The sequence below is a fragment of the Poecilia latipinna genome, unplaced genomic scaffold, assembly GCF_001443285.1.
Source record: "Poecilia latipinna isolate Pla-1442-1.1 unplaced genomic scaffold, P_latipinna-1.0 Scaffold1248, whole genome shotgun sequence".
Lineage (NCBI taxonomy): Eukaryota > Metazoa > Chordata > Actinopteri > Cyprinodontiformes > Poeciliidae > Poecilia > Poecilia latipinna.
In genome coordinates, this window is record NW_015113864.1 from 131,661 (window position 1) to 146,824 (window position 15,164).

At 43.2% G+C, this 15,164-nt stretch overlaps 1 protein-coding gene across 2 annotated transcripts in view; it reads right to left on the reverse strand.

Moving 5' to 3' along the window:
* Positions 1–1,843: 1,843 nt before the first annotated feature.
* Positions 1,844–15,164, reverse strand: part of sik2b (salt-inducible kinase 2b) — a 46,550-nt gene continuing 33,229 nt past the window's right edge. The window contains exons 8-15 of one of the 2 annotated variants that reach the window (XM_015054386.1): positions 14,120–14,272; positions 12,802–12,960; positions 10,364–10,595; positions 9,987–10,280; positions 7,121–7,278; positions 6,253–6,366; positions 5,943–6,031; positions 1,844–5,004 (exon numbers count right to left, since the gene is read on the reverse strand). In XM_015054386.1, the coding sequence (XP_014909872.1) occupies positions 4,362–5,004; positions 5,943–6,031; positions 6,253–6,366; positions 7,121–7,278; positions 9,987–10,280; positions 10,364–10,595; positions 12,802–12,960; positions 14,120–14,272 (1,842 nt within the window). In that variant the 3' untranslated portion in view covers positions 1,844–4,361. Of the gene's footprint in view, positions 5,005–5,942; positions 6,035–6,252; positions 6,367–7,120; positions 7,279–9,986; positions 10,281–10,363; positions 10,596–12,801; positions 12,961–14,119; positions 14,273–15,164 lie in introns of both variants that reach the window. The other variant, XM_015054385.1, reaches the window with a different exon arrangement.

Sequence of the window (15,164 nt, forward strand, 5' to 3'; positions counted from 1 at the left end):
CCAATCTGATAGTATCTTCCAACACTGTTATAGGTGGACTTTCCTTTTGTGGATACTTTAAGATGTCCGGTACTTGTACACCAAGAAGGAGCCGAGTCCATATCGTAAGGTTGAGGTGGTTCCACCTGGATCCTGGTCGCCATGTTCATTCCTGGGCTGGACTTATTCGTGATTAATCCTAAGATATATGTGGTTTGAGAACCTTCGGTCTCATTGTCGAATTTTGAACAAAATGCCATTTTGTTGCGATACGTTTTTAAAGGAGGAGAAGGTGCTATGTAAATATACACCACTGCAGTTCAGGTTCTCCACTCGGTTCGCCCAGACTAGCAGCAGCAGTCCAACGCTCCCAAGAACAGACGTCAACGACGTAGTGGGGGAACATTGTGACGATGCGCTGGGAGTAGGAGCTTCTTAAAGAGACAGAGGCATCAACTTTTTCAGGTTATGTATGATATATGCACCATTTTTATAATACAAGGTAACAAAGTTACTTGAATGTGCTATAAAATGGCACCATGTGACTGGAAAGAAATACCACAAATTAAGGCCTCCAGGCAAATATATGGATTGATGGACAAGTGAAGAGAGGAAAAGATGGAAGAATGGGATGACAACGGGAAATAGGAAGACTGACTTTTGAATGGGAAGAGATTAATAAATGAATAGACAGATGGACTGATGCATGGATTGGTGCATGAATACCAGGATTTTAAGATAAATGACAGATGTAAATAATGTAATGTAATGATGTAATTAATAAATTAATGAGTAAATGGATAGATATTTAGACGGACTGAATGGCTGATGGTGGACAGATGACCTGAGCAGGATCACTCCTTCAACCCACCGATTAACCAAGACAAACACAAACATGAAAGAAAGACGTCCGACTCTGTTCAATAAACCTTTTTAATCTCAACAGCAAGTTAGCTTATGTGTGGTCAACATCAATGAAGGTAAATATAAAACTGAATTTCTATTGATTGACTTTTGTTTTTAAATCAGCAGGAGGTGAAATTATGATACCTGGAAACACATCCACAAGAATCTTCATGACTTTAGTCTTCAACTAGAGAAATATTGCTATAATACTTTTAAATGGCATACACAGATTTGACCAGCTAGAAAATAATAATAATAAAGACAACAGAGAAGAAAATAAAGAAGCTCCAAAACTCCACATGGTGGGTTGTACAGGGAAACTTCTGAGGGACTTTGGTACCTTTGGAAAACCTGGTTCTACTTATATTCAGGGGAAAAAAAACAAAACAAAATCATAAAAACAGAGAGGAAGCAATAGTAAAGTAAACGACACAGGAGCCAAACCAGGAATAGTCATTCTTATTTAGATTGAAAAGAAGTAAAAAGGCACACTGAACACTATTCAACACAACTCCCCCACCGGGCGAGGATTCACTACAGCCACACAAACAACACTCGTCATAATAAACTGAAAAGTGTTGTTTTGTCTCAGATTCAGATCGACAGTCACGTAAAGTGTCGCGCTCGGTCTGGTCTTACCTCGAAAGAAAATGGGTTTTGTGTCCATTATTAGTTGGGGAAGAGAGAAGGAGAAAGGCGTCTCCCTCCCGATCGGAGGACACTTCGTCCGCCAGGAAGCCACAAACCTTCCCCACGTTTTTCTCCTCCTTCTTCCCTGTAGTGAAAGTGCTCCAGTGTTCAACCTCCCAAGATCCTCCGGTAGATCTTTCAGTCTGACCATTCACAAAGGCAACTCCCCCTCCCTCTCTTATGCCAAGCCTCAATTATTTTTTGCTTCAGTCCTTATTTCTATCTAATGGACATTTAAACCCACAAACTGGGTGTGAGCTTTTTTTCCCCCCGTCAAACTATGGCTGGATTACGACAAGAGCAACATGCCGAGTTTGTAAAGTGAAGGGTGGAACTGTTAATGCGACTACGAAGCGAATGTTGCAACAGGCCTGCAATTCATTCTGGTCAGCCGAGTCTGTTGAAGGTACTAAAAACCAAGTAAGTGACCAAATAAGCCAAAGAGCTGCTGTTCAGTCAACCTTACAAAAGGTTTCGAATCACAATCCAACGACAGATTTTCAACACAAAGAAGCACACAGTTGTTCCAGGCTCCTTGTCCCTGCAACCCCGTAGCATGATGTTGCCACCACCGTTTGTATTCAGCCCCCTTTATTCTGATGCCTTGATAAGAAACTATTAGTCTCTTCAAATCCGGTCTGCCATTTTTGTAAATATCATTTTCGTTAATAAAATAAGATATAAAACTTGAAAACATTTTTCTTCAAAGCCCTGGGTAGACCCACTGGTGGCAGTATCATGCTGGGAGGACGTTGCTCTTTAGCTGGGACAAGAAAGCTGGCCAGTCGATGGGAAATGGATGGTGAAATGGTTCAGATCAAGGCTTGTTGATGCGTTTAAAAACCACTTATCTGTTTCCTTCCACTTCACAGTTACATGCTACTTTTGTTGGTCGATAAATCCTAATAAAAAAAAAAAAAAAGTTGGTCAAACAAATGAGCTAATTTAACTTTTATCGTTGGGTTGATTTACTCAAACTCCCCGCACATGAACCAAGGCCAGACCAGCTTTTGTTGACGGTTCAACTGTCAGTTTCAACTCCGGGTCAGACAAATCTGAGCGAACACCTTGGTTCTGCTGCTGGATCCGACTCCAAACCTTCCTACAGTTTAACCACAAACCACCACAAGCCGCACGGTCTGGCAGATGGTCGCAGTACCGTAATCTCATCTCAACTGCTGTCATGACGACTGATCATCTGTCAGAGTTATATCTAGTAGAGCGAACACAGTCTGAGTGCCGTCAAAGTAAAATAAAAAAAATAAAAAATTGAGATAGGCTGAGGAAACGATTGAGATTCCCCGTTAGCTGAAGGATGCTGGGCTTCATCTTGCAGCAGCCGCAACGTCAAAGGGGAGAATCCACTCAGGAAATCTTTAAGGGGTTATTTATTTAAAAACAAAATAAACAAAAAAAAAACAGCAGAGGCATGACTGGAGCAGAGGAAGTAAACCAGAAATAATCTCTAAAACAAGTACTGTGCAAAAGGTTTAAAAAAAATAATCTAAAAACACTGTTTCTGATTTGATTACAGAATACCTTAAAAAGATAACTTTTGCTGTTTGCGGGGCAAATACAGTATTCATTTTTGATTAAATTAATACCCTAAATGATTATTTTTGGAAAAAACTAACCAGTTTCTCCGACTTCAACACAGTAACCTCCATGAAACGTTTCCTAGCGCGAACAGAGGTGAGATTATCTCCCGCTTACATCATCCGCTCCAGTGACGTCACCGCTGACCTGGAGGTGGCTGGGGAACCAATCGGAGGCTTCCGTTCGCGACCCCCCCTCGCAACCTCAACATTCAGGATTAATATTGCTTCGATATTGCCACAGAAACACACGTTCAACTCCAACCCTCCACTTTCCACGTTGAATCGACATCAGCCCTCATTTACCAGGCGAAGGCAAGAGCCACGCCTCCGCTGAACTGGTAATCATGGTAATGGGTGAACTGGAACTGGGACAGCAATCAGTAGTGTTGGAAATAGCTTGAGATCAGTAGTTAGAATTTATGAATCAAACATCACAAAATTAAAAAAGAAAAAGAAACTATATGTCCTTAACGGTTAAGAAACGTAACACCATAGCAGGTATTTGTTACATTTTTGTGTATCAAAGTGATAGTGTTAAAACCTGTTGATGACCATGGTAATATAACTGCACAAAAACACCAGCTTGAATCACTTGAATTTGCATTAATATTTGTGGTACCGTGATAAACGAGGGCCATCTTCTCCTGCTCACTTGGTTCGCTCCCTCCCCCATCTTCTCCAAACAAATTGAATAAAAGTCCACAGAAGTCTCATTCAGAAACCCGCCTTATTGTCGTCAACGGTAACTTGAAGTACGAAAAGCACAACCAGCCTTTTTGTGCTTTTGGTTGCCGTTCAGTTTCAAGTCCCTAAATTAGTTTGCTCTCAAACCATTTCTAGGCGAAATGTTGCGGCATCCCCTCCGCCAGTCAGCACATATGGCGACAGCAGCCTCGCCGCGTCGGCACGGCGACAGGCCTCCTTGCTGCCTTGCGAGGGCAGACGAGAACTACAACAGGGGGTTGCAGAAGGAGAAAGGGAGGTAGGTTGAGGGAGGATTTTGGTACAAATGTTGAGGCTTCTTACAACTAAGAAATGAAGTTTCTATTAGTTGCACAAAAGTGAACACTTCCTTCCCTGCTGCTACGCTTACGACCTCCGCTTACATCTCCGTTCTCCCTGCTCTTAATGCTGCGTCGCTGTTTAACACTGCTCTCTAGGAACAACAATAACCTCCTCTGGCTGGGTTCAGTTGACCAGTACGAAGCCCTGCTGGGAGTCCACGGTCTCCATCATCTCGCTGTCCAGCAGAGAAGCGGGCAGCTCGCTCATCCCCAGGCTGTCCGACTGGGCTGGCCCGCCCAGAACCCCAGGCGTGGCCCTGGCGTCCGCCTCTCCTGGAGCGGGATGCAGCAGCGAGGGGGGGTTCATGGACAGCTCGTACTGGTCTGGCGGAAGAGCCTCAGGAGGGGGCCCGAGGACGGGCTGCTCGCAGCCAGGAGGGAAGCTGAAGCCCAGGCCGCAGCTGGAAGCATCTTGAGGCATCTGGTGGTGGAGCTGGGGGTGGAGGTGGGCTCCGTGAGGCAGATGTTGGGTGTAGTGGTGATGGCTCATGTAGGGGTCGTAAACCACGCCCTCCCCTGGCTCCAGTAAGGGGCTCAGGCTGAGGGCGTGGCCGAAAGGGGCGGCGGCCTGAGAGCCGCCTGGCTGCTGCAGCTGTTGGCCGCCCGCTGGCATGGCGGGGCCCTGCGGGGGGCCCGGAGGTGCTGCGGGGTCCATAGAGGGGCCGACCGGAGGATAGGAGCCTTCAACTATCTGCATCTGGTTGAAGTAGGCCTGCAGGCCCATTCCCTGCGACTGCTGCTGCAGGTACATCCTCTTCTGGTTCAGTCTGGAAGGAGGCATCAAATTAGCACAAAAGCATTTTAAATAAAAAAAAACAAGCAGAAAATGCAGAAAAAGGGGAACTAAATATATAAATCACTAAACTGCTGTATGTGTGTTTTATAAGAAAAAAATCAATCCAACACAAAGAAGGATGAAGAGCTATAGCTATAGAGTTGGGAACGCCTTAATATGAAGGAAACGGTTCATAGAAATGTGTTAAAAATGTTCATGGGACTGAAACAAAGCAGCCTACTTAAAGCGGCTCTGCTCATTAGAATCACATGAGAGGCAACATAAAAATAAAAAAATGCTCGGCATGAAATCAGCACAGCAACATGGATGATGCTGAACAAAATGGAGCATCAGTCCGTCCACCAGGCTTGGGTTCCTGCAGAAACGCCGTGCTGAAGCATTTCTACACGATTTCACAATTCTGACAGATCTGCTTCGCTAAATACTGCAATTCTGGATGATTTTCAAGTCTTACACCAGATTTGACTGGACTGTGATGTTTCAAGTATTTTGAAGCATCTAACTGGATTGCCCAATATTTATCTCCATTCATCTTCCCCCCATCTCTGTCTCTGTTAAGGAACGTCTTTCCCCACAGCGTGAACCATCACCAAGTTTGACTTTGGGCATGATGGTGTGTTCAGGGTGATATACAGAGTTAGTTTTCCATCACACAAAACATTTTGTATTAAGCTTTATGTAGAGTAGAGCATGTTTCCCTTCATGTTTTTTCTAACACCAACTTTATTCCTGTCCGTCTTGCAGATTCGTGGAGGGCAAGGCTAACATTTGTACTAGCAGCAGATTTTGTGTGACACAATTAGTGAAAGGATTTAAGAATTTGAATACTTTTGCAAGGTTCTGTGAACAGAAATGACCAGGGATTCAGAGAAGAAGAAGAGAGCTCAGAGGAGACATCTTTGTTTTTACCTGTGTTCCTGCAGCTGCTGCTCTAAACTTCGAGGAGTCTCCTTACAGAAAATCTGACAGCTAGCAGGACTGTTTGCCAAGATGTTGGCCTTCTGGGCAAAAAAGAAAAAAAAAAATTGACATTGCAACTAATAATTACGACTATAATCATTGCAAAATGTGATGCTAATCTTCAGTTGTTTTAGGTAGTTTCTTAATTTGCGAATGACGTCAACAACTACTCGGCACAGCAGCGTAATGCTACAGCTGGGCGGCGAGTATAAACATGTGTGAGCTTGTAAAACCGGTCAGTGAGTAATGGTGACTGTACCTGCAGCCTGTGTGTGAGGTACTGTGTTTCCAAACTCTGTCTGCGGGACAGGAGAGGCGGCTGGGCTTCACCTGGGTATAAAGCTAGGCCTTCCTGCTGTTTGCAGGCCTCGCCCTTCAATTAAAAACATAAAGCATTGGAAACAAAAATCCCCACAGATCCTCCCTGCCCACCTCCGTCAAATAATAAACGCGGCGTCAGGGTCTGGACGCTTCGTGTAGCTTCGACGAGTTAGCTTTGCTTTCCCCTGCACAGATGCCTGCGTGGCGACTCATCGGCCTGATGCCTTTCCCTAAATGGTGCGTACCAGAGGGATTTCACATTAGGTAAATGGAATGAAAGCTAATTAAAAGGATGATGGGGCTTCAAGGGTCATAACCAACAAAGAGAAGCTTTATTGCATAATGAACATGGACAAAAAAAATAAACAAACAAGAAAGAAAAAACAAAACAAGGAGATCTTGTTTGTGCTCATTTGGGGTTTTGTTTAGAAGACAGCAACGGTTCCGTTTCTCGGACGGTTCCTGTTTTGTTGTGTGAGTGTGTGTGTGTGTGTGTATAAGTGTGTTTGCCTAGGTTTTTTTTTTTGTGCGTGATTGTAGTTCTTGTCATTTCTATGGGCGAGTCCGACGCATTTCAACAATGGCCGCATTCATTTTGGCCGGGGCTCGGAGCTCCAGGGGGACGGGAGACAGTAAACAAGCCGGAGTTGGCTGCTTCTCCCGGGGTTACACAACAACCCGGCTGCTTGTGTGCGATTATTACTTTTTTACGTACAATATTAAATCAGGAGGGATGCAGGGGTGAATCTGAGAACTGGTTATTGGGGGGGGAAAAAATAAAAATAAAGACACTGTAGAGAACTAACCTCCAGCAGGTTGTGCAAATGATGCTGTGGTCCCAGGAGGCCGGAGACGGCCCCGTCTCCAGAGCCCATCTGCTCCACCAGCATCTGGACTTTGTTCAGCTCTAAGATGCCTTTGGTCCTCGCCAGGTTTTGGAGATGCTGCCGGAACGCCACCAGACCTGAAAGCAGAAACCAAACAGAACGGATTAAAACAATTTTCAATAAGAAAACCTCCAGCATTTTTACAACTCTGAGTCAAATCTCAGCTCAAAACATCCAAGGATTCTGTTAACTTTACTGATGGATAATTTAATACGCAACAACAACAAAAAAATTCTGTAAAATTTCAGAATAAAGAGGTATGACCTGTGTAAGGGTTTGAAATAATGGCTGCTCAAAAGGTAGAAAATAAAATGTCGCAGTAGCTTTTGAAATGTCTCACACTCATCGGATGCAGAGGTAATTGGGAAAGACAAACATGTCTCTATGGTTAGAAACGATCCACAGCCTCCGGCCAAAAAAATAAAAATCAAACACACCTTTCGAAGCGGCAGAATGTGGCTTACATACCGTCTTAATTTCATCACTGATTACATGACTAAAAGATGAACGAACCCGAGTCTAAATCAAGTCTTTGTTTCTATAAACTCAACTGTGACTTGAATCTCCAGCTCTGGCTCCATCCTTTTACAGAAACAGACCTAATCCTCTCTGACGTCAGACTGTGGAGGGTTTGTCGATCTTACTGACACTGGATAGACGTCAGCTGAGTGTGTAATATACACACACGAGTCAGTATGTGTGTGTGTGTGTGTGTGTGTGTGTGTGTGTGTGTGTGTGTGTGAGAAACAGCAAACAGCTCTGATAAGTTCCATCCAGTGGTGACGAACCTGGGCTGTGAACGATGGGACCTGACTCACTGAGATGGTGGGAGTTATTTAAAACCGGAGTCAGCAGTCTGACGCAAAAGAATCCGCAGCATCAACACCCTCCAAAGAAGATTATGGAAAATAAATTAATAACTGCAAACACCAACTGGGAGTGCACACTGCAGCCTGTCAGAGCTAAGCCGGGGAAGATCCATATTTTTAACTCGGAGTAAAATCGGCTCCACTTGGCCTTAATACAGGTGATTTACAACCAGGAGGCACATAATTAAGTGAAAAAATAAAAAAAAGAAACTATTAAAAACTAAAAGGTAAATGGAGGTTGTTTAGCAAACCCCCCTCCTTGTGTTTTGGCTTCTATTTTCCTCTGATGTGCAGAAGAAAAAAAACCTAGAGACTGCAGCTTTTGGAAAGAGAGGGAATAAGCAGCACCGAGACAGAAAGTGAGTTTAAAGGAGAGTGGAGGTATTGGGAGGGAAAGAGGGAAAGAGAGACAGGAATATGTGGGCTGAAACCTTCAAATGTGCATCTGATTCACAAGGTGAATCATCGCCGTTGTCGTCGTCAAGAGAAACCGAGAGGATGAGAGACGGGAAGAGGGAGCAGGGAAAAAATGGCATGTGAAAGAGGAGGGGAGCGACACTCAGACGGTCTAACGACATAAACACATATACATGATTTTAAATGCATATAAAATACACGTGTGTGTCTGAAAGTGTGAAGGGTTGAGGGAGGAGCTGTGGGAGTGTCTTTACGAGGATCAAAGTTCCTCCATCTTCACTTTGAGACTTGAAGAATCAAAGTGAACTCAGTTGCACGTCACGTTGTTCTCCAACAGATTCAGCTCTAGTTCACGGTGAGACGCTTTAAAACTGCAGGAAGCTACAGTCACATTTTGTCCTGTTACCATCACAAACTTTAGCACATCGTTTTGGGATTTTATGCGACAGACCAACACAAAGTTGGGTGTGCATTTGTATTCAATCCCGAGTCAGTACTTTGCACAATCACTCTTTGCTGCTACAGCTGCAGGTCTTCTGTTTGTTGGTGTAAACGTTAAATGAAATACATCAATGTGTGATGCCTGACATGAGAAAATGTGAAAAGTTGCAATACTTTCACAAGGCACTGTGAGCTATCAGAATAAAACTCATTTTCAATTAGATTTAAATCAATCTGGAGAGTAAAAAATAGAGAGGACCTTCCAATTAGTGTTAGCTACCTTGTTTTGCCTTGCAAATTAATACACAAGTGGAAAAATGATCTTTTCTGCAGCTCAGAGAATAAATGGAGGTAAAACCAGCTCCCATAACTTTAATTAGCTGCCTTTAAATCTGGAGTTCACTCTGTACTTGGTTCATTACGATGAGGCAGGTCTGGTTTGTTTAAATAAAGTTCCTTGACACTTTGCTCGATGCTTTCAGCACAATGTAATTAGACGAGCTTTACTCTGTTGAATTTGGTTCGTCTGTATAATTGCTAGGAATGTTTTGCATTATTATGGGATAAAAGAAGGTGAGTCTGACTTTCGTTTCTCAAAAGGGTTGAAAAGGGAGGTGCAAATGTCTTTATTCTTAAGACACCTCCATTTCACTGTTTTATAATCCTTTATATCGTTTTCAATGTTTGCATGTGATTATAGGCAATAAAACACCCTCTGAAGATAAAGATTTTTAAAGCTTCAATATAAACATTCCTTAGGTATGGACACCAAAATTGGTAAATCAGTGAAGGGTTTCAGACTTTCAGAACCAGTTTGGGTCATTTGTAAAACCTACTCACAACCCGAGGACTTAATCCAACCAATTGATTTAGGTGTGCAGGACCAGAGAAAAACTAAAAAAGCAGGACAGTAACCCTTGGAGGACGGGTTTGAGACTTCTGCCTTAAATTAAGGCCTACTTTTAAATCTCAAAAGATTTTCTCATTGTAGAGTAAATGTAGTCTGTCTGCTCGCAAAAAACAAATTGAGGAAATAACTGAACCCTGTTGGCTCTGACCTTGCGTGAGGGAGGTATCGGATGCGCGGCGTCCTTCTCTGAAGCTGATCGGGGAGCGGTTGTGCGTCTCCCGGTGCTGGGATGTCAGGGCAGCCATTGCTGGGTTCGGGGGCCTCGCCATCATGAAAGGCGCAGGGTTGCAGCTGGCGGCGGAGCCGCTGGCCGGTATCACTTCGCTGAGGGACGGGGAGTCCTCCAGCAGGCCGAGGTCACTGTGCGCCGAGCCCATGTCGTAGCCAATATCCGAGTCGACGCTTCCCATGGACGGGTTGTGCCCCAGACTGAACAATTTACCTGAGAAGACGTGTTTTCCAGTGAGATCAGGGATCCTGATGGACACTTTGTTTCTGTTATTAGACGTGAACGTGACGTCAAACCTTGATTTGAAGGTCCTGGCTGGTTGGTGACCTCAGACAGGGTGTGCCGCCGCTGGCCGAATCGAGCCGTCTGATAGGCCGAAAGCAGGTGGGCGGGATCGTCCTCTGCGTCCGGCTCCTCGGTCTCAATGCCCTCATCAATCGATGTCTCCATCATGTTGCTGGGCGACGAGGTAGAGGACTTGCGGAGGACAGCGGTGGGAGGGAGGGGGTCCAGGAGACAGCCGTTCACCTAAGATGGAGAAAGAGAGACGGAAGAATGACTGCACGGCTAAAACTGTAGGCCACAAAACACGGGAACAGAAAAATAAAGGGTTTGAACGAGGCTTAGATAACATCCTGCAAAAGAGTTAATACTTCTTGATCTTTCTCACGTTTTATCAAAGGTTTTATTCTAGGACTGCTGTGTTTAGCTCCATCCATCTTTCCCATCGACTCTGACAAGATGGATGAAGAAACCAATCCCCACAGCATGATGCTGCCACCATCATGTTGAAGGGTGGGGATGGTGTGTTGTGAACACATACCAATTTATAAATCTGCCAAAACATTACATTTCTCTTTCAACAAACCAAAGCACCTGAAGTAAGCTACATGCAGCGCTTACTACACAAAAAACTAATTAAGTAGTTTTAATGTATAAAATATAAGACAACTTATGTTTCAATTAAACAGATCAATATTATTCCCATTGGCTCAATCTAAACATTGTGTGTTAAGGTCATGACCTTCCTGCTCAAATTAAGTGTTTAAACACAACATAAATTTGAAACCAGAAACTTACGTACACCTCCTAGTAAGACAACAATTTCTTTTTTCTCAGTCTGAAGTTAAATTAGATCAAACGTCTCTTGTTTTAGGTCAGTTAAAAATATCTAAATTACTTCTATTTGCTAAATGCCAGAAAACTTAAAAAAATATTTAAAACTTCTTTTTGTAACTTTTGTGTCAATTGTAAATAATGTTTTCAAATGTTATTAAAACATTAGATGAGATTTATTGCAAAACTGCACAGTTTGAATATGAAGAATTTTCCAAACCTTGAGAACATCTAATTGAAACTCAAGTATTTTCAAGGATTTCCAGAACCCATTTGAACCCTGCAGTTTCACAGGGTTCAAATGGATACCAAGAAATCCTCTGGGTTTCTTAGTAGGTTTGCAGTTGTTCACATGATGGACTGAACTATGCGCCTCAAGATCTTTTTAGATTTGCATCTGCAAAACAAAAAAAGTGAATACAAGTATCACAATACAAGTAATAAAAATTGCATTGAGCTTTTTGGTAGTTAATGTGATAAAACATGAAACAGTTCAAGGGTTATGAGTAATTTTGAAAGCCAGTATGCAGTCACACACATAGATCATCTGTATTGACTGCTGCAGTAACAACAAAGCCTGGTGTTGATCTAGAAAGAGCAGCTTTGCCCAGATCCACATATGCTTTCTTTAGTGTCGAGATAGGAATGCTGTTATCTACCAGACGCACGTCGAATAAAAAACACATTGAGAGCTGAGACACAAAGAAGCGGCAGGTCAAGGGGATACAGAGGTGAAACGATCGAAAGGAGTGGAGAAGGACGAAACTGAATGAAAAGAGAGGGGGGCAGTTAAAAAAAGAAACAGGAGGAGGAAGATTGCCCAATGGCGAGGAAGAAAAAAAACGATTTGTTGGCTGAGGGGCGGGAAGTCTGGGCGGCGAGATCGCGGAGGGTAGCGCAGCGGCTTCCTGTCCATGTGTGTTCACTCGGCTCCGCATTAGGTCACATCATCATCACAGGACCGCTTACATAACCAGACTCTATTCACGCAGATAACATGCCCCCTTACTTACTGCTTCGTTCTGCTTACCAAACACACACACACACACACACACACACACACACACACAGGCGGAGCGACTTACAATTCATTCTTTACTGAAGCTGTGAAAAGGGGGGTAAGATGGAAAAGAAAGCTTTAACTGAGCATTCGGTGCAAGCCTGAAGGTGTGTGGAACCGTCACGACAGATGAACTGTGTCTATGTTCTGTAACAGGAGGTCAGGGAAACAGCAGGCCTGGAGGTAAAGGTCGCTGATTGGCATTGATGAAAAGGAGAGCACAGTGTGTGTGGAGCCATGCAGGACAGGCAGCTGTCCTGTCTGATGTGAATGTGGCTGAGTGCTTACATAAGAGGACATGTCAGCTGCACTCAGGCAGGTCGACGCTCCAAACCTCAAAGGAGTCTGGCGCGCGCGCACGCACGCACACGCACACACACACACACACACACACACACACACAAGTCTGGTTCACCCCGGGTGAACACAGCTATCAAAATAAGTCACAAGCTGATACTGACTGTTCTAACTAATACTTAAAAACAAGTGTGAATTAGGCGTGACATGGAGGCAGAGACACCAACAGAAACACGCCCTCATGCACCATCTTGGACCTACTTTGGGCGTGCTGATGTCCTCCACCATGAAGTTCTGCTCCAGAGGAGACACCGTCTGGGGGAAGCTGCAGGCGTCGGAGGTGGATTGGGGAACGGTGGGGGGACGCAACAAGCGTACGCCCTGCAGTGGCAGCCCCACCTGTGCTGAACCGCTGGTGGACTGTGAGGTGGAAGAAATGCAAAGACAGAAAGATGTGTCAGTAATGTTAACAATTTTTATAACACTAAGCTAAATCGGGACTGCTGCTCAAAAAGCAGGAGAAATATAGTAATATAGGAATCACACATGCTTTAATAAAAGTTACTCTAACTACAGATGTCAGAATGATCAGATAATTAAAGCAGATTTTGACTTAATGACGGTTACCTGTGGTGTACCACAAGGTTCTGTGCTCAACCCTAAACTTTTTATATCGATCAAAAATGGAAATTTACCAATCGGCCACAGATTGAACAGATTGAGCACCACCAAAATCAGGCTAAGAACTAATGCATCACAACAGCGATTTATAATTCCCTCATTTTCTCTGGGACTTCAACCTCAACCAAACAACCTGTAGCACATTTTTCTCTCGTTAAAGGTATTCATAAATAAAACAAAAACAAAATCAGCAGGTCAGACGACAAAGAAAACTGGAAAAAGCCTGATCAGTGATAAAATATATTTGTAATGGATCACAGTCTAAAGTTCGTTTTATGTGCTGATGATACAACTTAAAACTAATTAAGCAAAGGTTTGCCATGAAATCTCAAAGCAGAGGAAAGAGACGTGATAGATTTAAAGAAAGGCACTAATTTAGAGAATAATGACGTTTTTTAGTAATAGACAATTTAAATAAATCATTAGCCTTGTGGTAAATGTTAATGAAACTTGAAGAGAAACCAAATTTGTGGCCATAAACAATTTTGACAGCCTCATATAAATCTCTATTCATGCTACAATTCTCCTCAGTAGTTCCGCATGTAATTTACAGCCAGGAAGTATAGGGTAATACACATAAAACCACTGCCGTAGATTTAATGTTAAAGGTTCATACAGAGAAGAACTGCATCCTAAACGGTGAGGCAAATTAAAGACAAGTTTCCCTGGGATTTGAGAAGTGTTCACAGACGGCAAAATAATGAATAATGTAACCGAGGGTAACGCATTAAGATCAAGGCTGAGCGAGAGAGAGCACAGAAGAGATGGATAAATAAATTATTGGGCCGTCTCTGTCCATTTGTTCCAGGGTGCAGGTGTGAATAACGCAGCTTTGATCAGAGAGGCAGGGATACTAATCAGCACGCATTATTCAGATGCTCCGAAGCTCTGCCGTTACCTTGATGACGGTTTGTTCAGCGATGGTGCTGGGGCGCCGCTGGCGAGCGTCGAGCCTCTGTTCAACAGGGAAGCTGCAGCGATGTGCCTTGAGCCGCTCCACCAGCAGGTAGTAAATAGCAGCAAAGTGGTTGTAGCTTTTGTTCTGCAGAGACTGGAGGATGACAGACAGGATAAGCGCTGGAGTCTGCATCTGAAGTTCATTCAAGTTCACACTCCTGTTTTCTTTTTGTTTTTTTTTTAAAGATGACTTAAATGTGACAGCTTCTAAGATCTGATGAGATTATTCTTTAATCATCCCCGTGTGAAACTGGGTTATTGCAGAAGATGGAGAGCAGAGGGTAGATAAAAATACAGCCCACAGACTGTGTGTTAAAGGAGCATGATGAAAAACCCAGAGTATGCATAAATTACAGTCTGGACAGAACAGACTGAGAACAGCATGCAGGTTCAGATAATCCCGACAGATTAGACAGTCAGTTGCTTGGTGCAGAATAATTCAGACTGTAATTCAGTGATCTTCGCACCATTCTTCCTATTTTTATATTATTACATTTTTCCTTGAGCTTGTGCATTTCTCCTACCATGTACTTTGGTTTCAATGAGCGGCTCTCGTCAGCCAGAAATCCCACCATAATACTACCTCCTCCGTGCTTAAAAACATGTTTGGTACGCATTGGATCGTAAGTTGTCTCTTTCTTCAATTTTGCCAAGTTAAAAATAATTTTGGTTTAGAGGCAAAATCTTCCACAAACTGTCCAAATATCAACAAATTACATAAAAATACCAATTATGTCAACATTATTTGCTGGAACAAAAGTGAAATAAACTGTTATTGTGACAAAAAATGTCTAAGTTTTAAAATTGTAGCAGTTAATTTTTTACATTGATGTAAAAAAAAGTAGGTTCTTAAAATGATGACTGGTTGACGCTCCAAAGGGTCTGAAAGCTGTTTTTAGTCTGAATCGTAAAGCTCACACTCCCGGGCTGATATAATATTAAAAAACCACCATAATCACAATTATTTTTGGTCAATATTGATAACA